This window comes from Lithobates pipiens, unplaced genomic scaffold (assembly GCF_037356315.1).
Source record: "Lithobates pipiens isolate NorthernLeopardFrog02 unplaced genomic scaffold, aLitPip1_a1.2 Scaffold_19, whole genome shotgun sequence".
Taxonomy (NCBI): Eukaryota; Metazoa; Chordata; class Amphibia; order Anura; family Ranidae; genus Lithobates; species Lithobates pipiens.
Window position 1 is genome coordinate 159,388,611 of NW_027507764.1, and position 26,808 is coordinate 159,415,418.

Genomic DNA, 26,808 nt, shown 5'->3' on the forward strand with positions numbered 1-26,808 from the left:
CCGCGGACTCGATCGCCGTGGGGATACCCGCGATCGTCTCACGGGGCGGCTGAACGAGGAGATGCCGTTGTAAACGGCATCTCCCCGTTCTGCCTAGCAACAAGTGACGATCTCTGCTCCATGTGATTGGAGCAGAGATCAGTGTTCACCAACACAAAGCCCAGCCCCCCACAGTTAGTAACACGCCCCTAGGAACACTTAACCCCTACACTGCCACCCACTGGTTAACCCCTTCACTGCCAGTGTCATTTACACAGGAATCACTGCATTTGTATAGCAGAGATTGCTGTATAAATGACAATGGTCCCAAAAATGTGTCAAAAATGTCCGATGTGTCCGCCATAATGTCGCAGTCACAATAAAAAAAAACGCTGATCGCCGCCATTACTATTAAAAAAAATTATTATTATTATTATTATTATTAATAAAAATGCCATCGGTTCCGGCGCCGCATGGAGTGACTGCTCTCCTCCTCAGCTCCCGCAGCACGACCCTAAAATCTGCTTCTAAATTCTGCTGAGCGGCTGGGAACCCACCGGATCACCTTCAGGCTGAGCTCCCCATAGCCATGGACAGATTTGTGGAGAAAACCGGCTCGCGAGCGAATACGGCGCCGCCCGCGACCGCAAATCGAGGCCCCGGCTTCGGCCTACTCGGCTCCCTTCTCCTCGCAGCGCGCAGCGGACATGGAGGTGAGCTGTGACCCTTCCTCCCCTCTCTCTGCACAACCCCTGCCGGCATCTCAAGCTCCTCCATCCCAGGGCACTCTCCCCACAATGCCTGCCGGGGACTCCACTACGGAGCGCATTGCCCAGGCCGTGGCTGCTCTATTATCCCCCATGATAACTGCGTCTGTGGAAAAGGCTGTAAATGCAGGCATGCAACAGCTCAAGGCCCAAATAGGCGAACATCACACCAGACTAAATGACCTGGAACACCGCTTATCGGATATGGAAGAGGAACTTTACCAGGCCCAAGCCACAGAGCGCTCCCAGGACAGGACAAATCAATACATCCTACAGAAGCTCGATGACTTGGAAAATAGGGCCAGACGGAGCAACTTGCGATTCGTTGGCATTCCTGAGTCGCTTCAGACCTCCGAGCTTTCTGACTTTTGTGCAGTGCGCATCCCAGAAGCCCTGGGCCTCCCGGGCCCCTGCATGGTAGAGAGGGCCTACCGTATGGGTCCCGCCACACCTGAACGCAAATCCCCTAGACCCATAATCGCAAAGTACCTCAACTACTCTGACAAGGCCCTGATCCTGCAGAAGTTCAGACAATCTCGCTCTCTCCAATTGGACGGAATCAAGGTCCTAATCTTCGCTGATTACTCTATCGAGGTCTCCAAGAAAAGGAAAGCATTCCAGCAGGTGTGCTCGGAACTTTTCAAAATGCAACTCAAGTTCTCCCTGGCCTTTCCGGCTGTCCTTCGCCTTAAGGCTCCAAATGGCGACCAACTGACCTTCCAAGATCCCTCTGAAGCGGAGGCATTCCTTCGTACTCTTCACTCGGATTCGCACCCCCATACCCCATCCAAGTCATCATCGCTCAATCGCTCCCTGGACCAAAGGAGCCCCCGGAAGGACTCGCCCAAACGTTTCAGGCCTTCTGCCCCGGACCACCATCACCGTGGTACCCCTCGGTGATGACATGGCGGTCCCCCCGGATCCTCCTCTCCTCACCTCTCCGGTGACCCTTTCGCCAGGACCACCAGCCTGACTCAGCTTTGTAAGTTGCTTTACTATTTACTGTTCCTGATCAGGCACGGCTACTGTTATGCCTGTTGTTCCTAGTTTTCATAGGCCTCAAGCTCTGCTCTCATATAGCAGACGCACCACCGTTGATCCTGGCCACCTCTGTCTCGACTGACATCTTGTCTTCGTTTAGACGTGGTCCCGCCGCTTCTGCAGCCACTTTATACTTATACTTCTGTAATTTGGACTTTTATATTTTATACTTTCTATTCTATACTTTATAGTTCATATTTCTGTATGTTATACCTGTGGTTTAATCCACTCTCATGGGTCCTTTATACTGAAAATGTTTAAGTTGCACGTATGTATGAAGCTCGTTGCTCACGTGTCTTATGATTGTATTGTACCCCCCCTGGACTCACTGTGCATGACTAATGCCGCACCATGGCACGTGTCCTCTTTGGCTCTTAAATTACAGCCACACCCTTGCTCCTGCTCACCGCCTGGATGCTCTTGCTCTATATCTTGGGTCGTGCACTGGGGGCTGGCCTACACAGTGACTCCATGCGGAAAAAAGCGAAGTTCGCTCCAATGTTTATGTTTATGTATGTGTTTAAGTTTGCTCCCCACCTCCCTTGCCCCCCCCCCCCCTTCTGTCGGAGACAACGTCTCCCTTCTGACCATCATGCTCCACGGGTTCCATGGCCCCACCAGGTCCCTCTTACTTAGTCCAAAGCTGCTACTGCCCTGCCCACCGGCTGGCGACAAATTTGTAACATCTGCCCAATTCCTTTTCTCGGCCCCCCTGACATGAGAATAGTATCCTGGAACGTGAAAGGCCTCAGGTCACCTAATAAGAGAATGAAAGTCCTCCGGCACCTAAAAAGATTGAAAACGGATATTGCCCTATTGCAGGAAACCCATTTATCCGCTCCAGATTTTCATCGCATGAGGAAACTCTGGGTCGGCAAAGTCCTAGGCTCTGATGCCGTTAACCGTAAAGCGGGTGTTCTCCTGCTGATACACAAAAACCTCCCCTGTGAGATACTGTCCACGCACTCAGACTCTCAGGGAAGACTCCTATCATTGCATGCCCGCCTGGGAACCAAAGAACTAGTGATCACTAACGTCTACGCTCCCAATAGCCCTGGCAAGTCCTTTTATAGTGACCTGACCTCCTGGCTCCTCCGCTTCACCCAAACCCCCCATTTAGTTGGCGGTGACTTTAATGACATCCTGCACCACACGGATGACAGATCCCCTCCCCCACACCACAGGTTGAAAAGTGCTCCCTCTACTCCCTCCCACTTTGCCTCCACCATGGAATCCCTTCATCTTCGCGATCTGTGGCGCCTGACTCACCCAGCGGACAGGGAATATACCTTTTACTCACACCCCCATAATATGTTCTCGAGAATCGACTATTTTTTTGGCTCTGACGATCTCATCCCCAATTTGTCTGAAGCAGAAGTGCTTGACATAGCTATTTCTGACCATGCCCCGATCATAGTTAGACTTGACAATTTAGATCTCCCACCTCATCCAAGACTATGGCGCTTCCCCTCATATCTCCATAATAACCCTGACTTTCAACACTTTATGGCGGACTCCCGGCGTGAATACTCGGAGGCAAACTCCCCCATTCGGACTCCCCGAACCTCTTCTGGGATGCAGGTAAGGCGTTCCTCAGGGGCCGGATCATCTCTTATGCATCCTCCTTTAAGAGAAACGCCCTGTCCCATTATCAACGGGCCAGCGCGCGACTACATCTAGCCCAAAGATCCCTCTCCACTAATGATTCCCTCAACAATAGAACCGAATGGCAGGCAGCCAAGAAAGGCTTTGATACTTGGGCGGATACACTCGAACAAACTAAAAGATCCCAACTCGACGCAACGCTCCACAAGTTTGGTAATAAGGCGGGCAAGCTCCTAGCGAGGCTGTGCAAGGGCCCGTTTCATCCGACGCACATCACTTCCCTTAAAGATACGAAGGGTGTTATGCACTCCACCCCACAAGCAATTAACAAGGTGATGTTAGACTATTACACGGCCCTCTATGCCCCAGACCCCATAGATACCGCCGCTGCGCGCTCCTTCTTAGATAGTGTGCTCCTATCTAAAGTTACCCCTGAGCAACTAGAAGCTCTCAATGCCCCCATCTCCCTTGATGAAATCTCCTCCACGATCCGCAAACTAACCCCGTCCAAAGCACCAGGCCCCGACGGGTTCACCAGTGAATTCTACAAAACCCTCTCCTCCATCACAGAGCCCACTCTTCATAAAGTGTATAATGGCATCTGGTCAGGTGGCCCATATCTCCCCTCTGGAAACCAGGCCGTTATCAAACTCCTTTCCAAGAAAGGGAAGGACCCCCTTGATCCAGGCTCATATAGGCCGATTTCCCTCCTCAACCTGGATGTCAAGATCCTGTCCAAAATCATAGCCACAAGACTAGCTGCCATCATACCCTCCCTAATCCATCCTGCCCAATCTGGCTTTGTAAAAGGCAGGACTGCCACCTTGAATATCCGTAAGGTTATGCTCGCTCTGGAACATGCAAAAAATAACCCTGATGGGGATTTTGCCATTATAACGTTAGACGCTGAGAAAGCCTTTGACAATGTCAGTTTTGAATGGCTCTCTGACTATATCCGAAATGGGCTTCTCGGGGCACTTCTGTCACCTTATCAAAGCCATGTACTCTTCCCCAGCAGCTAAATTAGTTGCAGCTGGAGTTCTCTCAGATGAATTCCACCTGCACAAAGGCACGCGCCAGGGCTGCCCACTCTCCCCGCTCCTCTTTAATATCGCCCTAGAACCCCTATCCAGATATTTGACCCAAAAAGCCCCTCTTCATGGTATCCACATAGGCCAACATGACCTACGCACCTCCCTTTTTGCTGATGATGTGCTCATTTTCTCGTCGGACCCCGCTTCCGACATGTACACCATTAAAGAGGTTTTTGACGTCTTCAGATCCTGCTCAGGGCTTCGTATAAATTACGGAAAAAGCGAAATTCTCCCGATAGGGTCCTCCCGCAAACCCCCCTGGACGCAACACTCTATCTTTTCGACCGCCAGCTCCCACATCACCTACCTAGGTATTAAAATTGGAAAGTTGCCTTCCTCCCTTTACCACCTCAACTATCCCCCCCTGATCACGAAAATCTCTCAGGAAATGGTGAACTGGATGGATCTGCCTCTCTCGCTTCTGGGAAGATGCCACCAGCTAAAAATGGTCAGCTTTGCCAGGCTACTGTACCCGCTTCAAACCATCCCTTTGCTCCTTCGTCACAAGGACATTAAGACTCTGGAATCAGCTTTTTCTTCCTTTCTATGGCAGGGCAAACGCCCACGTAAAAGTTGCATCTTCCCAGACACGAGGGGGGTATTAGCCTGCCTAATATAAGACTGTATAATCTGTCATGTCTATTGCGCACTGGCCTGGACTGGATCTCCCAATCCTCCAGATACTCCAACTACTCCATGGAAGACGCCATGGTCTCCCCACTCTCGTTGACAGCTCTCCTCCACTGCAGGTGGAAATCGGTACCATCACTGCTTCAACACAATCTCTTACTCAGGGACACTGCCATAGCCTGGAGGGAAACCAGGAAGTGCCTCAAGCTCCCCCCTTTTGTTTCCAGGCACCTCCCGATACAGGGGAACCCTACTTTCTCCCCTGGCCTACTCCACAAGCCATTCCACATCTGGAAAGAGAAGGGCATCACCAGTTTTGCTGCACTCTGTGACCTGGACTCTGGCCACCCCCTGCCCTTTGCACTCCTAGCAGAAAGGTTCTCCCTTCCACCAGCTCACGCCTTTCACTATAGGCAATGTATCAGCTACTTAAAAGACATCTGCAGCGATGAACGTAAACGCTTCCCCACTAACCTTCTTGGATCGACTGCTCAGGGACGATACCTATAAAATATCAGACATCTACAAACCCTTGCTCCAGCGGTATTCTTCCCCACTGACATCCTCATCTGTCGCCAACTGGAAGAAAGACTTTCCTGACCCGGATTTAGTAGAAATTTTTTTGCAAGGACTTAACAAAGTCTACCGCCTAACCCCCAACGAACTATGGAGAGAATCGCAACTAAAAATTGCCCACAGGGCATACCTTCCCTTCCTTCCATCTACCACCGATCAGGACAGCACCAAGTGCCCCCACTGTCTCCAGAACAGGCCCTCGCTGGCTCACCGCTTCTGGTCCTGTTCCTTCATTTCATCTTTCTGGGACCGGATCCTTGCCTACATCTTCAAAGTAACCCTGCTGAAATTGCCAAAGGACCCCCTCCTCCTCATCTTTGGTTACTGGGACCCTCTCCTACTTCCATGGTCTTCCATCAGAAGCTGCGTGCCCACAAGCTGCACGCGGTACAAACCCTCCCACAGAGACTGGGCCCTGCTATGCTTACTACTAGCTAGGAAATCTATTCTAAAGAGCTGGACTTCATCTCTTCCCCCCTCCGTCGCTCAGACGCAGAAAGAACTCCTTTCACTCCTCTACAAGGACCGATGTAACGCAAATTTCCGGGACGAAAAGGCGAAGTCACGCTTCTATGCGCTGTGGCTTCCCTTCATATCTGCCACTCTCCCTCCGGTGGACATCACCAACTTGGACCACTTCACCTTCTTCTATTACGGCGCTCGACAACTGAACTCGGGGACAGATCCCCCCTCATCTACTGTCTAATTTTGCGCCCAGCAACCTACTGCCTTCCGGGGCTGCCCTTTGGAACCTCCCACCTCTGAGACTTTACACGAGAACCTCATGCCCCCTCCCCCCCCCTTCACCCCCTTTTATTTCTTTATGTATGTGTCCCCCTCCTCCCCTCCCCCCTTTCTTTTTCTCTTTTCTACATTCAGTAGCTACCTTTGACCCTATGATAGGTTTCTTTACTTAATCTTGGGAAATGGCATTATCCTGGTATCTATACATTACTTTCGCAACTAGCTCTTGACTCAGGATCCATCCAGTTACTGTCGGATTGCTACTCTGTTTTACTAGTTTCACTACCTTCTGTTTGGTTCAAGTATTTCAGTATATGGTATACGTTCATTATGATACAGCTACAATCCGCTCTCATTTTTGTGCACCTCATCTGCGATGTTGGTCCTACTATACCGTACTTGTCTCTGTTGCATCTGTACTGTTATATTTATTGTATTTCTCAATAAATACTCTTTAAAAAAAAAAAAATGCCATAAATCTCCTATTTTGTAAACGCTATAACTTTTGCGCAAACCAATCAATAATCGCTTATTGCGATTTTTTTTACCAAAAATATGTAGAAGAATACGTATCGGCCTAAACTGAGGGAAAACATTTTTTTTTTTGATATTTTTGGGGGATATTAATTATAACAAAAAGTAAAAAATAATGTGTTTTTTTCAAAATTGTCGCTCTATTTTTGTTTATAGCGCAAAAAATAAAAGCCGCAGGGGTGATCAAATACCACCAAAAGAAAGCTCTATTTGTGGGGAAAAAAAAGGACGTCAATTTTGTTTGGGAGCCACGTCGCACGACCGCGCAACTGTCAGTTAAAACGACGCAGTGCCGAATCGCAAAAAGCGGTCTGGTCTTAAAGCGGGATTCCACTCTTTTTTTATTTTTTTATTACCTGTCTCACTGGTGGGCGAGTGCTACCTTCGATTGGCATCCACGTCCGGCGTTTATTTGACCCCCGGCGCGACGAATCTTTTCCTCAGGATGACTTATAAAAACCTGCTCTGGCGTTTTCCATTTTAACTGTGGGCGTCTGAAGCCCACAGGCATTTACTTCCTGGTATATGATGACGTCTGGCTCCCAGCATGCTCCGCTCCATCTTGCACATGCTCAGTGAGAGCAGTGACAAGGAAAGAAAAAACTTTCATTGTCCCCCATGGATTCTTGGGAAATTTCCCAGGGACCATTGCAAGGACGATAGCCACGCCTACTCCCATGGGAGGACAACCCGGAAGTCAGCTGAAACATCAGAAATAAAAGGTAAGTAAATAATATTTTTTTTTTTCAGGGTTCGTTTAGGTAAGTATGCTATCTGTTGATTTTAATAACATGAACTTTCATTTTTAGGTACCAAACCACTTTAAGCCAGCAAAATGGTCCGGTCTGAAAGTGTTTAACTTGTAAGCAGCAAGCGTCAAAAAAAGGTTTAGTCTTTAAACAATAATCATGGCTCTTGATCCACGATACCGTGGTCAGATTACATACCTCTGTCTTCACGCTGTCTGCTCTCTCCTCTCAGCCTCACCTCTTCCCTTCCAGATGCCTGTGTATGAGGGCAGTGCCATCCAGCCCCTCCCTCCTACTGCTCTTCACCAGCACTTGAAATACCTTTGAAAAATAACTTGCATTCCCTGCTTTATCAAGACCTTTACTACTAAGTGTCAGTTCTTTTAAAACTCTAATTGTAAATTCCTTATCTCACAGCGGTCACATGACATTCCTCTGCTGGCCGGCTAATGTCAGTGGGTTATCTTAGCCCCTCCCTTTGCATTCCTTACAATCGGAATGACCTAGCAGAGGAAAGACACTGACAACAAGTTATGCTGTGAGGTAATGTACTTATAATTTGAATAAAAAAAATAAATAAAAAAAAAACGGACACATAGTGCTATAGCTCTTGATAAAACAGGGAATGGCAGTGTTTTATCATCCTGACTTTACAACCACTTTAAGTGGTTAACTGCCCTCATTTACAGACCAAATTTCATCCCTTTGATCTCTAAAAGAACTAAATGATACTTATTTTTATAGTTATCTCCCAGTGCTGACAATACTGTAAAAGAATTTGACATCTGAGAGTGAGCAGAGAACTCTGCCCTTGTTACATGAATGAAATCAGGGAAATGCTGCCTATAGATCGTGAGGGGGGTTGAATCGAGATCGCTATTTGTTAACGATTAATCATGCAGCTCTAATGTCCACATGTCCCACTTCCATCCAAAACCCTCATTTTATGATAGGCAGAGAACACAATCCATTCTTTTATGCCACTAGGCCAAATGTACCTCCAAAACTGTTCTTATCCAATTATAGAGCCTGAAACAGCCTTTAATTACACACACACACCTTCATTTACCACACAGTATAGTAGCTATAAAACTAGACTTCAGCACACCCTTTAAACTCAATACCGTGTAGTTGGAGAGAGTCTCTTCTGTATGCTGGGGCCTGCTTGCCAGGTTGGGGCTGGGGTTGGATGGTTGTGGTGTACTTGAAGCAGCTGGTGAAGTCGGCTCGGACCCCGCCATCCGCCTGTTCCTCTCTGATGCTATACAGTCTCTGACTTTCTGCAGTTTGTCAACCGATGCCTTTTTGGGAAACACAAGATGTGTCTCCCCCTGCAAAATCAACAAATACTACATTAGTTACAAGCTAAGATAACAGGGACTAGCCATTTCACTGGTAAGACTTCAAAGCCATATTAAACCCAAAACCAAAAAAATTTAACAGATTGCAGCTTAACAATCATTAGATGTGGTGTCTGCAATGATCTTTTTAGGCTTTTTTCACCTGGTGATCTGGCTAGTAACACACCTCTTGTATTAACGTTCCTCTACTCTGGATGAATGGGCACAGGGGCACCTTTGGACAGCAGCACTGTAATCTAGTGGGAGGGGAGTGTTAGATGCACTAGCAGATTTAGATACACTAAACAAATTGAATTCACACTTCAGCTAATGTTTTTTAAGCAGTTACCCCGAACATTTTCTCCCCTTGTGGGATAAGTTTTACATGAAGAAATAAAAGCTGATCATTTTAAAACTGGAAGTTCACCCATAACAGTTTGATAACAATTAAAGCGGAGTTCCACCCAAAAATGGAACTTCCGCTGTCTGGATTCCATCCCCTCTCCGGTGTCTAATACAGGCATTTGCTCCCACTTCCGGCGAAAGATCGCTGCAGTATATCTGAATAAAATGAAAGCTAGTGTCAGTCATCTTTGACCCTACCTACACCATATTAATGTACACAAAAAAAAAAAAAAAATACACATTTGAGGTTTAATAAAGATTTACTGTGAGCTGTAAAAAAAAAAAAGTTTTCGGATATTTAGGCCTCATACACACGCACGTTTAAAAAAAATAAAAAACGGGCTGTAAAGCTAGTACCAATACCAGGAAAAAAGCGGCGTTAAAAACGTGATGCTATGAGCGGTTTGCATCGGCGTCCATGCGCGTTAATCTGAGTTTAAGTGTTATCGCTAAGGCGCTTTACAAAAAAAAAAAAAACACCCCTCTGCTATTTTCCACTCTCAAATTACCCACAATGCCAAGGGGAAAAAAAAATGTTCCATGTGATGGTGCCATTTTGGTTGGAAAGAAAGGAGAGTCTCTGTGTGAGTTGGTTTAAGTTTTTTGTGGAGTTTTTGTGATTTTGCATTTTTTCATTATGGATCCTATTGTGCAAAAGATTGATGAAGCAATCCTGCTTATTATCTTACAGAGGACTCGTAGAAGGAGACAGTTGGAGGATAAGAGAAGCAACAGATAATGTCACTTCTGGACCCATTCACTGATCTCCCAGCGGCTGCCAGTGGGGTACTTCACCCAGATGTATGCAGAACTGCGCATACATCTGGAAAAATGTTGCAACTTTACCAGTTTGTCCGTGACGCGCTTTGATGAGCTATTGGAGAGACTCCGGACAAGATTGACCAGGATGGACACGGTCATGTGTCACCAGAGGAACAGCTGTTAGTGACACTGAGATAAGTGAAATCATAAGTGGAACCAGTTTTGGGCCTGTTTAGACTGGGGAGTGTGATACCTGTCTGTGCGGCCATTTCACCGCGAGTACAATCTGGGTGGAAGGTGCTTCCTTGTAAGCTTATCGCACTATTGGATCGATTGTAGGATTCCTTCCTAGCTGCTTTTCCTGAATCTGGCTTGATTGGTTTCTACTAAGCGCAGAAGGTTAAGCGCTGTTAAGCCCATATGACACACCGCCGTATGGTTGATGTGTCCAACAAATCTGGTAAGCGTTTGATCTCTTCATTTGAATATCAACTGTGAAGCTTTTAAACCCACTGAGATCCTGTGGAGGTCATATAAGCAACCTCAGATATTCATTGGACACTGTTATACTGTTACAATATCAGGATTTCATTATTATCTTGTTATAGGATAATGCCACTTTGTTCCAATCACTTTATTTGTGTGTTTATTTATGTACATTCACATATTATGAGTATACACTTTCAAGAGTGATATATTCTATTAATTTTTCTGTGATTATCACTTTTTTGGTTACACATTACCATAGCGTGCACAGATTGAAGCACTACACTATTTTCTTGTATTGTGTAAGTGAAATCATATAAATATGTACTCGTAAGGGTTAGTGCTAGGGGCTAGGGTTTAGAGAATAGGAACAGTGGTAGGGTTTAGGGAATAGTGGGTGGGCTTTAGGAAATAGGTGGTTGGGTTTAGGGAATAGGGGTTAGTGGATAGTGTTAGGCTTAGGGGTAGGACTTTTTTTTTGTATGCCGTTTTAATGCAATATTTTATAGTTGTTATGTTAGGTTCCTTGCTACTGGACAAAGTTTTGTGTCCCTTCACCATTATTTCCTCCTTGATGTCGCAATGGTCTCTGCATTAACGAGGTCAACATGTGTGTCAATTTGGGAGGAGCTACAAGAGTCAGTCATGCCGGAGCAGAACGAAGAAATCTGGGAATCTGTTGTGGATGGATTCTGGTAAAAAAAACTATTTCCTAATTGCGTGCTGCCCAGGATGGAAAACACATCAGGGTGAAGAAGCCACCCCACAATAACACATTTTATTTTAATTATAAAATATATTTTTCCGTGGTGCTCCTGGTGCCCATCTAAAATTCCTTGCTGTGGATGTGGGAGTTTACGGCAGCCACGGGGACACCCGCATATTCAGAGAGTTTGCATTCGGACGTTGTCTACATGAGGGACGCCTCAACATACCAGCCAGTAGACCTCTATCCTGCACTGATGAACCAAGTTTGCTGTTGGTAATGGTTGTGGATAAGGCTTTTGGATTAGCCCAAAACCTTATGAGGCTATTTGGTGGAAATGGTCTCAGCCATGAAAAAATTATTTTAAAATTATAGGCTTAGCCGTGCAGTTGAGTGCACGCTTGGTGTCTTAACTGCCAAATGGAGAGTTTTGCTGTCCTCCATGCAACTGGATGTGGAGAATGCAATCAAGGTGGTCCTGGCATGCTGCATCCCTCAGAATTTTATAAGCAAGGAGAGAAGCAATGTGTAACCGGAGCCCAGAAACCCAACACATCGTGTTCAATGTATGGGACTTGCGGTCAATGGCACTGGTCATGACAATCTGCAACCAATTTGCCCAATATTTTGTATCGCCTGATAGAGAGGTGCTGATGGGAAGATGATCATATTTAAAAAAAACAATGTTGACATTGAATAAATCAGCTCAGATTTTGGTCTTTATTTTTTCATTTAATAAAACATGTCATATTTAAGTTACTTCTTTTTGTGTCCATGTGTCTTCTTTTGTTCCTCGAGTCCATTACATTCTGCGTGAAGTAAACGCATGCTAGCCCTATTCGGGCTTAGCATGCCTTTGTCCCAAGCAGAGTGCAAAATGGTCTTTTCATTCTGCTTGGGACAAACGTATGCTAACTATTCAGACTTAGCATAAGTTTGTCTCAACCAGAGTGCAAATGAGTGCTGCTGTGCATCCTATAAAAAATGAAAACAATCAGACGAAATATGTTAATCTAAGTATTTTTTATTTATTGTGAATAAAATCACAACTGGTGATATGTGTGCTGGGATGCCTGGTCACCTTGGGGATTGGGAACGGGGGAAGGAATGGGGCTGGCACCTATGCATATAAGAATGGGCAGATGACGGTGCACATTCTTCGTAGGAGTGTGGGGGGTATATTGGGGTCTGAGGTATGGTGTGTGGCGGCTGGCGGAGAGGAGGGCTTGCACGGCTGAGGTCCCGGGGCCATTAGGGGATCCCAAAAAACAGTATATGGATCGACTGAAGGTAGAGGTGGCATACCACTATATTTTGCCTGTTTGTGTTGCACACAGATGTTGTTCTATCCATCCATACACTGAATCTCCAGGTCTCCACCCATGTCCTCCAGAATGTTGTACATGTGGCGGCAGCAGAAGCAGGTGCCCTTGTTGCTTGGGTCAAGGAAAGCATTAAAGCTGTGCCTCTCCTGCCGCACTTCCTGCAGCAGTGCAAGCACCCTGCTCTCAGTTTCTGGTTACACCCATGGACACCTCCACAACAATGCACCTCCCCGTGTTGTTGGCTGATGCTGGATTCCTGCAAAACAAAAAAAAAAGTTACAGATTGACATATAGGTAGATAGACAGACATTGAGATAGACAGGCAGACATAACGGATGGACAATTACCTTGTGTTGTTTCTTCGGCATGGCTTTCAACACTGCTGTCATTGGCAGATGTGTGGGTTGAGCTGTCCATGACACTGGTGGTGGGTCTGTCCACCGCCGGCACTTCCCCTGCCTCCTCTCTTCTCTCTGCAATATTGAATACCATCCTACAAAGAATAGAATTTAAATAGTTGACATTATACATAGAAAATTCATATCGCCTGCAAATAAATGCACAGGGGGTAATTACATGATGTAAAAAAGAAGAGAAAAAAAAAAATAAAATAAAAAAAAAAAGAAGGGTACTCTGGTGCTGTTATTAATCGCTTGCCTTCCGGAGGCCAGGTTCTGGTGGTAAATGTGCGGCTTCTTTTTGGGTGCTGGCGCTCCAGACCGAGCTGACTTTTCCTCTTTGGTGAGGTCCCTCCTCACGTGATCACGGAGGGATTTCCACCACCGTTGATGGACTTTGCCTAAGAATAGTGGACAAGAAGAGAAAAGTGGAAAGGAAGAGGTTAATAAGGGTTATGCATTCTACAATTATTACATTACAGAACAAACAGATCATGCATTCCATGAACATAGACTTACTTGTTTCTTTTTGGATACCGTGTGACATATCTTCCCACCCCGGGTGATCGAAGAGCATATCTCCATCCACACTTGATTTTTTCAAATGTGGTCTCCATGCTGGGGGTGCACAAGGTCCCCAAAGCTTGGGATGGGCCCCCACAGCTGAAATAAGAGCTGGCTGTGACACAGAGCTGCCCATGTCTCGTTCCTCCTCTCTCACTTTCCCACAATCCCCCAGGTGTGCAAAGGACTTTTGGGTAACTACAAACAGGAATTTCCTGTTTTTTTCTTACATACATTCCAACACATTTACATGTTTTCCCTTAAACCACTGAAGTGTTGCTTTAGCAGTGTGTTTGGGGTCATTTTCCTGCTGTAAGATGAACCTCTGTCCTAGCCTCAAATAACACACAGAGTGGTGCAGGTTTTGCTCAAGAATATCCCTGTATTTTGCACCATCCATCTTTCCCTCAACTTTGACCAGTTTCCCAGCCCCATGTTTCACTGTGGGGGTGGTGTTCTTTGGGTGATGTGAGGTGTTGGGTTTGCGCCAGACATAGCGTTTCCTTTGATGGCCAAAAAGTTCAATTTTTGTCTCATCAGACCAGAGCACCTTCCTCCATAACATTTTGGGAGTCTCCCACATGCCTTTTCTCAAACTCAAAAACATGCCATTTTGTTTTTTGCTGAAAGTAATGGCTTTCTTCTGCCCACTTTGCCACCAAGCCCAACTCTACGGAGTGTATGGCTTATTGTCGTCCTATGTACAGATACTCCAGTCTCTGCTGTGGAACTCTGCAACTTCTCCAGGGTAATCTTAGGTCTCTGTGCTGCCTCTCTGATTAATGCCCTCCTTGACCGGTCAGTTAGTTTTGGTGTGCGGCTGTCTCTTGGCAGGTTTGCTGTTGTGCCATGTTCTTTCCATTTGGTTATGATAGATTTGATGGTGCTCCTAGGGATCATCCAAGATTTGGAATGTTTTTTTTTTTTTATAACTTAACCCTGACTTGTACTTCTCAACATTGCCCCTTACTTGTTTGGTGAGTTCCTTGGTCTTCATGGCAGTGTTTGGTTAGTGGTGCCTCTTGCTTAGGTTTTGCAGCCTCTGGTGCCTTTCAAAAAGGTGTTTATATGTAACGACAGATCATGTGACACTTCGATTACACACAAGTGGACATAATTTCACCAATTATGTGTGACTTCTGAAGGTAATTGGTTGCACCAGAGCTTTTTATGGGCTTCTTAAAGGGGGTGAAGACATACGCACATGCAAATTTTCAGTTTATTTCTGAAAAATTGTTTTATGTATATAGTTTTCTAATTCTACTTCACCAACTTAGACTATTTTGTTCTGATCCATCACATATAATTCAGATTAAAAAAACATTTGTAAAAAAACAGGTAAAAAGCCATGGGGGGGGGGGGGGGGGGGGGGGGAGAATACTTTTGCAAGGCCCTGTATACCTGCAAAAAAAGAACAGTCTGCAGCAATTTATAAGAATTTTCTGACTAAAGTTCCACTTTCAGAAATGCTGTCAGTGGTAAATTGTTTGTTTCAACCCTGTAACTACTACATCTGCAGAAAAAATTGTTCTGTTCAAAATTCAGGAAAGAAGGCCTAAAAATGAAAACTAATACAGCCATCACATCTAAGAATTGGTAAGCTGCAACATAATAATACCTCTTTAACCGGTTCGTTTTCTATTGCTATAAGCTTGTGAAACTCAAAGCTCCCAACACAACAAACCAATAATTTCATTCAATGTAGAAGGCACACAGGGGCTGATTTACTAATACTGAAGTTTTTTAAAATTTGGTGCAGCTCCGCATAGAAACCAATCGACTTCCAGATTTTGTCAAAGCTGATTGGCTACCATGAACAGCTGCACCATATTTTGCACTGTATAGTTTTAGTAAATCAACCTCACAGTCTCTCAGAATCAAGAAAACTGTCCCAGCTCATGAAGTTTCAGAATACAAAATTGTACTTGCAATGCCAATGTCTGCTAAATTTTGGTACTGTAGTTTCACAATGCAGTAAACATTTCCTGAGAGATATACTGGGGCTGATGAACTGAAAATGCTAAGCTGTTACACTGAAGAACAAGGGTGTAGATTTGGAAAAAATAAAATAAAAATCAGAGAAAATTCACAATTCCCTATCTGCATACTTGTTCTGACCCAAAAGAGAGTCAACATGGCAACCAGATAACTAGCAGCTTTTATATCTCAGTCATAACAGATTTTGCACTGGAATCGTTTTGGCAGTTGTTTGTATGCAATGACAAGGGGAAAGCTCAATTGCATGCTTAATTGGCAATTAGCAACAAGAAGGCTGTGTTTTTACATAATTTCTAGGACACTGCAAGTCACAAAGGTATTGGGTTATCGGACCATGGCTGTATAATGAACAGTCTTTGTATGTGATTTTATGTCTCATCAAATATTTATACTAGAGCAAGTCTTTAAAAACTGACTTGTTAAAGGCTGAAGAACACAGGAAAATAACTATCCAAGGATAAACTATCGTGACAAAAATATGTAGCCTGCCATTGTGGGCCTCTTCAAAATTCTAACTGCCTGGCTGTCATACTAATCCTCAAGTGTCAATATATTGAACCATTGACCAATTACAAGTATGCAATCCAGGAGATAATAAGGATTACCTATAGGTAAAATGAATATCTGATGCCAGTGGCACGTGCTCTCTGAAGTCCCAGTGGATCTTGCCAGAACGGAGGAGTGAAGTCATCACGGCTCTGGCCACTCACAGCGCCCAAGCCCGTAAACCCGGAAGAAAAAACGCAGAGGGAACATGCCAGCCCCCTCAGCGCTGACTGGGCGAGCTGCAGGAGCTTCATTCTAAGATAAGAATTTCATATTGGGCTAGTATGCGATGCATAATAGCCTATTATGCTACTGCCTTGCAGGGTTTTTTGACGTCTTTAATTGGCTGTATACTTGTTCTAGACTAGTGACTTCGAATTTAAAGCAGGGCTCGACAAACCCCGGGTGCCAGGTCGCATTTGCGACTAGAATTAGCGACCTGGAACCTGGGGCAGCACAGCTGGGGGGGTATCCTGTCTCTGTTCAAACCCCCACCCCCCGGCGTGATTGCGTTGGGCCGCGCTGCCACCGGCCGGTAATTGAGGCTGTGGATTTGAGGCCTTCTGCGGTCCTATGCTTCCTTCTGGAATCTGTCGCCGTCTTGTGGTGGCCGTTGGTATGACAACCAGCAATGCCAATGGAGCTTCCCCTGCTTGTTTTCACTGCCCACCCATCTCCTTCCCTTTACTTAGAAACCCTAAACATTACATATATTTTTTATTCTAACACCCTAGAGAATATGGTGGTCGAGAATGGCAGTCGTTGCAACCGTATTTGCACAGCGGACTTACAAGTGAACTTTTTTTGGGAAAAATAATTTAATTAAAAAATAAGACAACAGTAAAGTTAGCCCAATTTTTTTTATATTGTGAAAGATATTACACCGAGTAAATTGATACCCAACATGTCAGGCTTCAAAATTGCGCCCGCTCATGTAATGGCGACAAACTTTTACCCTTTAAAATCTCCATAGGCGACGTTTAAAAAAAATTCTACAGGTTGCATGTTTTGAGTTATTTTAACTTTTTTTATTTAAAATTTTTTCACTGTCCTTAAAAAAAAAAAAAAAAAAAAAAAAATGTTGTCACTTTTATTCCTATTACAAGGAATGCAAAAATCCCTTGTAATAGAAAAAAGCATGACAGGTCCTCTTAAATATGAGATCTGGGGACCTCAGATCTCATATTTACACCAAAATGCAATTAAAAAAAAAAAAAAAATGTCCCTCTAAAAGCTACGGGCAATGACTTTGGAGACAGGTGGGGGGTATCCATGTCAGGCCAGGGACAGGTCCGGATCGCCGCAAAATTTCCGGTAAACCAGAGTCTGTTATAAATGTCATATTCTTTGTTGTGATCTTTGAGGATTACTCACTTCAGAGTACTTGCGGCTACAGGAGGTCAGTGGACAGTTTGTTTACTTTACTGCTTTAACAAATTCCCATTAACCAGGAAAACATTGCCCAGTACATTATATTGTTCATATTTGTGCCACAGAACTTACAATTTTCATTATCTACTGGCTCAGAGTCCAGATTCCTCAGTGTAGCTTCCCTGAATTTCTGGTCAGGGATCATGCTAACAAAGGACATGCAACTCTAGAACTGCCTGTGAGCGTGCATGCCAGGGTGACTTCCATAGGACCCTAAAGGGGAAATAAGCCACCCTGAAACCATAAAAAGCAGTGTTCTAGCGGTTTGGGCCAGTTGGGAGAAGGAAATAATATTTTTTTTTTTTTTACTCATCAGGAGGCAGTACTTAGCAGGTGAAAAGAAATAAAATAAAAGCAAGGCTTCAATATCAGCTTTGTGAAAAAAGAAAAAAACACTAAAACAAAACAGAATTAGGCATCTGGTAATTCATTTTGTAGGCATTTCCAGGCAGCATCGAGAAAAGGCACCTCCCATCTAGCAACAGGAACCATATCATCCACCATTGCAAAAAAAGTGCAGCATACCCCTGAGTATCAATAATATAACTATCGAAAGAACAACACATAAGCAGTCATATAACCAAAATATGCAGGGATGTAAAGCTATGCTGTCCTGGAGGATTCCTAGAAAATGAGGTACCGGGTACCCAACTCTTCTTTTTCTTCAATCATCTTCCAGTGCAGCCTTAAGAGGATTAGGAAGAAATAACCTCTTGGTGGGATTGTACTGCTTGCAGGACCTATTCCATAAGGCTTATTCTTGACAGGAGAGTAGGACCAACTGATGTGTCAAAACACCATATGAAAATTGGACAAGGGGGCAGCTCTGTAGAGCAGTTGAGGCAAACCCCTTCCTCTGGCCATACTAAGGCCAAAGACGTGTGAAAAGACCTCTAAATCCACTGAGAGGTTATACTTGCGGGTACCCCCAGACTTGAGAACTTATACTGCTGCCTGCAGTACACTGCGCCCGAAGGCGATATCCTACCACCTTACATCCACCTGATAACATTTTGTGAATGTATGCACTGAAGACCAACCTTGTGGCCTTACAGATCTGAGCCATAGAGGCCTGGTGACGCACTGCCCAAGAAGCACTAACCACCCTGGTAGAGTGTGCCTTAACTTGAAAAGGGGGAATCTTACCCCTTAAATGATAAGTTTGAATTATAGCTTACCAAATCCACTTAGCGACAGTGGGTTTCAATGCTGCCTGCCTTTTCTTAGGACCCTCTGGCAGAATAAATAAGACATAAGTCTTATGAATCTGAGCAGTTGACTTTAGATTGTCACTGCTCTCACCACATCAAGACAATGTAGTGACTTCTCTTCCCTGGAACATGGTTTTGGAAAAAAACTATGGCAGGACACTATCTTGGTTTAGGTGAAAACCTGAGACCACTTTTGGAAAAATGTCTGGACGAGGGCGCAACACCACTCTGTCTTCATGAATAATCAAGTATGGCTCTGTACAAGAAAGAGCAGCCAATTCGAAAACCCTCCTTGCTGAGAATATAGCAACCAAGAACACCAGCTTCCTTGTCAGAAGGACTAAGGGAATATGCTGTATCGGTTCTAATGGTTGTTTTTGTAGCACTGATAAAATTAAGTTCAAGTCCCCAGGGCTCAAAGGTGATTTAACTGGTGGATTAATCTGCATCACCCCTAGCATAAAACCCCAGACTAAAGAATGCTTAGCAAGTGGTCTTTGAAATAAGATCGATAAGGCCAAGACTTGGCCCTTAATAGTACTCAAGGCCAATTTTATCTCTTAACCTAACTGTAGAAAGGCAAGAATTCTGCCTATGATATATCTCCGAGGGTGCCAACCCTTGGATTCACACTAGCAAACATAAGCTCTCCAGATTTTAAAATATATAGTTCTAGAAGCTGGCTTCCTTGCATTAATCAAAGTAGAGATAACTGACCTGGAAAGCCCACGTCTCTTCAGAGCGTGGGTTTCAATAGTCAGGCCGTTAAATTTAGCTATTGTAAAGTAGGATGGAATATCGGCCCCTGTGAGAGCAGGTCTGGCCTTAGTGGAAGTGCCACCAGAATTACCGGCTTTCTTTCCAGCTTAATCCTGCAAAGAAGTCGTGGCAGCAACAGAGTAGGGGGGGAATGCATAGATCAATGAGAACTGATCTCACGGGGTCAACAACGCATCTGTTCCACATGCGAGTGGATCCCTTGTCCTGGACACAAAGTTGACTAACTTAATGTTGAATCTGGACGCTAGAAGATCTACATCCGGAGTCCCCCATCTTTGGCAAACAGCCCGAAAAATGTCAGGGTGAAGAGACCATTCCCCCAGGAATAACTGCTGGCGACTTAAGTAGTCCACCTACCAATTCTCTACTCCCAGAATGAAGACTGATAGGAATGTTCCATGCCTTTCTGCCCAAGTTAGAACATAGTTCACTTCTCTCTGCGATGAGAGACTCTTGGTGTCCTCTTGGTGCCCCCTTGGTGATTGATATAGGCCACAGCTGTGGCATTGTCAGATTGGATCCTGACCGGACAATCCCTTAACCCGGAAGCCCAGGCCTTCAGAGCCAGGCGCACGGCCCAAATCTCTAGAATGTTGATGGGCAAGGCTCTGTAGGTTCTTGACCAATGTCCCTGGACAGTCTTCTTCTCTAGTACTGTTCCCCAGCCTGAAAGGCATCTGTCGTTACTACTTTCCAGATAATTGGTCTGAAGGATTTTCCTTTCAGCAGATTCTGGGTTAGTAACCACCAGTTGAGGCTTTGGGACACCCTTGGGGACAGCCGCATTGGCAAGTCCAATTCTTGGATCATTTTGTTCCAAGCAGACAGGATACTGTTTTTGTTTTGCAACAGTCTTGAATGGAACTGGGAATAGGGGACTGCTTTGAACAAAGCCACCATCTTTCCTAACAACCTCATGCAAAGGCGAATTGAGTGATTGCCTTTTGACCTGATCATCTGCACCAACTCTCGTATAGAGTTGATTTTTGCAAGAACACCTTTCTCTGGGCTTTGTCTATGATCAAGCCCAAATACTCCAGCTTTTTTAGAGGTTTTAAGGAAGACTCCTCTAGGTTGAGAATCCAACTTTCCAGGTAACTGGTTGTAATGTGTACACTTTGCTCCAAGCGAGCTACTGACTGGTCTATTAGCAATAGATGGTCTTGGTACATCAAGACTGTTATGCTCTGTGCCCTTGACCTGGTTAGAGGTGGGACCAGCACTTTTGTGAACACCCGGGGTGCCGTAGCTAGCCCGAAGGGCAAGGCTACAAACTAAAAGTGCTGCTGTTCTACTTCGAATCGCATAAACCTTTGGTGAGCGGCAAATAGAGGGACATGCAGATATGCATCCCTGATGTCAATGGACGCCTGAAGTTCTCTTCCTTGTAGGATAGAAACTACTGACCTGACCGACTCCATGGGAAAGGAGTGGATTTTCAGGAACTGATTTTGATTCTTTAGCTCTAGAATGGGTATGACATCTCCATTTGGTTTTGGTACCATAAACGGGTTTTAATAAAACCCCAAACCTTGCTCTTCTGTATGATCACCCCCTGAGCCAGTAATCAGTCTAATGCTTGAAACAGGGATTGCTTTTTCCCTGGATCTTTGGGAACGTTTGATCTCAGAAAACGAGATTGTGGAAACGAAATTATAGTTTGTATCCTAGAGACACTGTGGAGATGACCCATCTGTCCTGAATTTCCTTTTGCCAGACTTCTGAGTATTACAGAAGTCTTCCCCCCACTCTGGTGAGGGGGGGGGGATGTGCGCCTCGATGAGGGACTTTGCAGATTTCTGGCCCCAGATCTTCTTTTGAGCCTGGGCTTGACCCTGGGGTTTTCCTCTAGAGTCTGACGGCGGAGGCCGTGACCACTAACTGGACACAGAGCTGCTGAGAAGCAACGTACCAAGGTATGCATTTTTACTCCCTCTAGTGGAGATTTTAAAGCATTACAATGTTTTTCACATGGAAGGAAAAAGCATAGGTGGACTTTACAGTTCCTAGGCTTCTTCCCTTACTTTTTCCTTGTTGCAGGATACTTCTGAAAACAGACAGATCCAAACTTCACTCATCACGGTGGGCTGCGTTATTAAACCTTCAAAGACCAGGTCCCTATTATAGGAGTTCCACTCCTTTGGTCCTGTATAGCACCCCTCAGGATCAACTTTAGGTAATGTAGCATGACCAAAGAGTCCTGGGGTCCAGCCCTCAAAAGAGGCTTACAGGCAAAACCTTGTTCTTCTGTGCAAGGCGCGGGTACCATCCTGTGGCCTCAGAGGCTTGGATGGATCTGGTCTGTAGAGGTTATTTAAATCCAGCATGGATCCCTCCAGTGGAGCTCCTCAGAGCACATCTTCACTTGTGACCAACACCTTAGACACTGGCGAAAAAACTGGTGAGCTCCTGGAATACCAGTGTTCATCACTTGAAGGTGGCCCATAACCATTAAGTAATTACTTAAGGCTCTGTGTCCCATGATGTACGATAAAGAAAAAAGGATTTTTTTGATTTTTATCCAATTTTTTTAATAAAATGCTTTTGGAGTAAAAATCGAAAAAAATATAGTTTTCTATTTAAGATATAATAATTTAATTTATTCAGGATGAAACAAAGCTTAATTATGTAGCATGAGGCTGTATATTCTGCAATATTTACATTTTTGGTAAACACACTCAATGAATCCAAGCTCTGCAAGCTGAGATAGCATGCGCTGCATTGATGCATTCACACAATTTTATAGTAACCATTAGATAAAACAAAGTTCAGGAATATTCCTTTATCCCATTGTTTTGCAAATCTTAGTGTACAAAGAACTGTATGATTGAATCGGTTCTGATATTGCTGTTTTACTAACCTGACAGATTATTATTCTAAATGGGAAACCTTCACTTTGTTTGCCACTATTAAAGCGAGAGTCCGCAGGGACTCCGCGTTTTTTTTTTTTTTTTTTTTAAAGCCAGCAGCTACAAATACTGCAGCTGCTGACTTTAAAAATAGTGACACTTACCTGTCCAGCGCGCCCGCGATGTCGGCACCCGAAGCCGATCTCTCGATCGTCTCTCAGGTGCTGCTGCCGCCATCTTGCGTATGGGAATCAGGAAGTGGAGCCTTTCGGCTTCATTTCCCGGTTCCCTACTGCGTATGCGCGAGCCGCGCTGTGCAATGAGGATGGACCCGCTGCCTCTGGGATCTGTGTGTTTCCCAGCAGGCAGCGGGGGACTTTCGGAAAGGGGCGTAATCTACGCCCCTTTCCGCAGAGCTCTATCCAGGAAGTGGGTGCAGATACCTGTACTGTACAGGTAACTGCACCCCCCTCCCCCCTGAAAGGTGCCAATTGTGGCGCCGGAGGGGGGGGGAGGATTCCAATCAGCGGAAGGTCCACTTTAGGGTGGATCTCCGCTTTAAAAGATTATACCAGCTATTAAATATTAAAAAACTACCAGCAAAAATAAGTCCTTACATTTAAAAAAGGATCCGTCATGTTAGATCCATCATGACAGCGCCTGTTAGCGGACATCCACTCACCCGCTGCCACCACATACCTCACCTTGTTGTGTCACTGCCACCTCAGCAGTCGTCCCATTAAAGAGAATGAGACTGTTGGTGAGTCAACAGCTGGTCAGAGGATGAGCCTCTGTGGGACAAAGACAACAGTTTAAAAAAAAAAAAGATTTAAAAATCGAGTGGATTTAAATCAAGCTTTTTACTAGCGATTTAAATCGACTTGATTTAAATCAAATCCACCCTGGTAGAGGAGCCTCTCAAAGTTATAAACTCCTAAAGAAAAATGTAAAGTATTGGGAACTCTATAACAATATCAATTTATCTTTGGGCAATGACAAATATGCTGGAAGTCAGTAGGAACAATCAAACCCCTACAGCGGAGGTCAGAATGCCACCCTTATTAAGATCATTGCTGTAACGCAGCTTGGCTCTCCAAGTGTCCTTGGTCCTGGCACCACTCAGGCACCATTCAACAGGAAGCCAAACAGGCACAAGCAGCATGGAGATATTGCATTTCTATCCTTGGATGTGTTTGAGAATAGGGAATAAAAAAAAACACAAATTCCTAAGCCCTGACCTGGCATGAACTACTGTAATAAATATAGGAACTGGGGTAAAAAAATAAAAACACATTGTAGGATGCCACGATAGCTAAACCATGACTTCCACTACAACTACTTATGTGTGCAAATAGCTACTTGGAGCATGGCCTAAACCAATAACACTATTGGGCATCAGGGTACAAAAATGGTGAAAAGATGAGCCCTCTGAACACTATAGAGAAAAAAAAAAAACTTAAATTGCAAAAAGGAAATGCTAGCCACCCCCCTCCCCACAGACCCTCAAGTCGGTACAGGAAGTAATGGGGAATTCAGGAAAATCCTGCACCCAAAACAAAAAAGTTCCAGGTTGTTGAATGTGCTTGGCCCTGGCCAATGTCTTTTCTAATAGGGAGCACAGTTTTTGGACTTTCGCCATTTTCTTCCTAGCTAGTATCAAACAGCAACATAACTCTGTCCCAACATCTGAATTCAAATGTCAGGTGCCCTGCATGGTGAGAAGACTGAGCCCCCTCCAGAACCCTGGGACTTGGTGGTGGTGTACACTTACTGGTGTAAGCGGAGTTGCATAGATCACTACTTAAAGCAGAGCTCCACCCAAAAGGGAAAGTTTCACTATTAATGCCTCCTCCACTGTGCCCATTTGCGAAATGGCATTTTTTTTTTGGGGGGGGGGGGGGCGCACCCGATTTTGACACGATATGTATTAACTATTTTTTAAAGGGGTTGTAAACCCTCATGGTTTTTCACCTTCGTGCAAAAACCTTTTTTAGTGCTGCAGCCCCTCAGCCCCCCCGTTTTACTTACCAGGACGCTGTCATCCTCTGTCTGGGAACGAGCACACTATCTGTAGTTGATGTCTTGATTGGATAGATTTATAGCAGCTCTCACTGCTGTCAATAAAATCCAATGATGCAGTGCCGGGGCCGAGTCCTGCATTCTGGGTTAATGGACACAGATGCAGGACTCTGGAGAACGCCCACACGGGTGTCCACCAGGGAGAGCGCTTCTCCAATGTGGACACTCGATGTGGGGAGGAGCCACCAGTCCCACCGAGGGACCCCAGAAGGGGAGGTTCGGGGCCACTCTGTGCAAAATGAACTCCATAGTGGAGGTAAGTATAACAACATGTTTACTATTTAAAAAAAAAACAAAAAAAAAAAAAAAAAAATAACACAAACACACACACACACACACGGGTTTACAACCCTTTTAATATAGCGCAATAACAAACCAAGTCAGGTATAAGGTACAGAGTGTGAACAGTGCAAAACCCTGTACTACCAAATATGCTGTGCTCCTATGGTAGATGACTGGAACCTTATCCTTTCAACCTACTGGTTTCAGGCCCACGTTGTGCATCTGGTAATAACTGAGATATGTGCTTTTCTGCTGGATGTAGCCTCAGAAGCTAGGCCACCTGGGCCATCGATGTACATATGTAAGGACAAAATACAACTTGCATATAATCAAAGTAATACATGTATAAGGAATTGACTAGTGTCAATCATAACAAATACATAAAGTTAAAGTATTCTGTATAATGCACAAATCTTGCAAAACCTTCTGCAACAAAGCCAAATTTTTTGAAGACTATTAGAAACATCACATATACAGTAGAGTAATAGGTTGTGAATTTGATATAGAAAGCATGGGACATCCCATAAAGATACCCTGGCCAGGCCTCTGCCCAGCAGTTTTATCTCTAAACCATTAACTCATACGTTGTCTATGTAGTGTACATTTATGCATAAAGACAACCATATTGCCAAATGCTCAGAGACAGCGTTTAGGTAATATACAAACGTTCCCAAATCAAGGGGTCACTTATGCAATAAGGCGAAAGCAGACCTTTAGAAAGGCCACATATACAGAGTGATAAATACTGAATGTCACATGTAAGCATTAATCCACAACAAACAGAAAACCTAGTTGAACATCAGCCACTAGAAGTTCTATTCCTAATTTATGTGAAGGATCATGATAGACAAGACAGAGACATAGTATACTGCAGAATCATGAGGTACATACATATGAGGTTACATTAGGGTTGATCCCCTGATGAAGTCATGTGACAGTGATGAACACAAGGCACTGGAAGTGACGTGGGCGAGCTTGCAGCTCGTTTGTTATATGCCTGTTTGATACTTCTTATTGATGTCAGAACATTTGGGGTTAAAAGAATGTATATTCATAATATTCATATATATAGGCCTTTATATTATGTATATTTTCATTGAGGCTTTGAGCAAACCCAAAGCCATCTTGTATCTCTTTTTAAAAGGTGAAATCAGAGTTCATAGCCCATGAATAAGACATTGTTTTTCTGTCTTATAATGAGAGTCTAAGTCTTGTCTGTACCGCCTTCCCAGACCATGATTTAAAGGTTTAGACATTTATAGATAAGGGGGGATTTCTAGAGACAGTGAATCGTTTAGAGAATCGTATTTCAAGTGAGCTTACAGACCTAACTGATATTTCTAGAATCAGTCACAGAAACCAGAGGGCTTATTCACAATTCCTATCATGTTGTATTTTAAATGATGCTTTCTTTCATAATATGTTTATAGTATATATGTATTATTCATTTATAAACCTGTCCACATATATACTCTTATAAGGTTGCAAGTGTGGGTTCCTATGAAGAGTTTGTTCATGAAACTTATGTTTATCGTTAGAATAATGACTTCAGGTTCTAGGAATGTAACAACCCATTAACTAGATGTGGGGTAACTTTTTCATACCCACATATTTTAAGAAGTACCAGGACGGCTGGGGATAGTGACACTTGATTGTCAACCATTAGACAAATTAATGGTGTTTTGCTAAGCCATGGTCAGAAGGTCATGTCAATCACATTAGAAGTAATTTCTGATGCAACACTGCCCGCTAGAGGGGAAAATAGTAAGACTCTAAGATGGGTGCGCATGCATGTTGTCATGGTGATGTGGATGCTCCATCATCATATGACATCATGAAGTTATAATAAAATTACATACACACCCACTTTTAGGGTGAGATAAAAAGTAGCTACAGATCACAGATCAAGGTCTGATGGGAAAATGAG

At 44.4% G+C, this 26,808-nt stretch overlaps 2 protein-coding genes across 2 annotated transcripts in view; both read right to left on the minus strand.

Annotated features, from left to right (window-relative positions):
• NGLY1 (N-glycanase 1) overlaps positions 1-26,808 on the minus strand; it is an 83,128-nt gene that overhangs the window by 37,401 nt on the left and 18,919 nt on the right. The window contains exon 3 of the mRNA XM_077491431.1: positions 8,844-9,050. Coding sequence (XP_077347557.1) covers positions 8,844-9,050 — 207 coding nt within the window. The remainder of the gene's footprint in view (positions 1-8,843; positions 9,051-26,808) is intronic.
• On the minus strand, positions 12,423-14,617 carry LOC143996405 (uncharacterized). Its single transcript, XM_077491433.1, has 4 exons — positions 13,661-14,617; positions 13,401-13,542; positions 13,091-13,236; positions 12,423-12,999 (listed from the first exon to the last, which is right to left on the minus strand). Exons 1-4 carry the CDS (start codon positions 13,839-13,841, stop codon positions 12,938-12,940), a joined length of 531 nt encoding a protein of 176 aa, XP_077347559.1. The 5' UTR covers positions 13,842-14,617; the 3' UTR covers positions 12,423-12,937.

Coding starts and splice junctions, on each gene's coding strand:
- LOC143996405 (XM_077491433.1), bottom strand. CDS start 13,841: ATGGGCAGCTCTGTGTCACAGCCAGCTCTTATTTCAGCTGTGGGGGCC. Junction 13,237..13,400: donor CAGAACCTGGCCTCCGGAAG/GCAAGCGATTAA, acceptor TATTCTTTGTAG/GATGGTATTCAATATTGCAG. Junction 13,000..13,090: donor TGCCGAAGAAACAACACAAG/GTAATTGTCCAT, acceptor TTTGTTTTGCAG/GAATCCAGCATCAGCCAACA.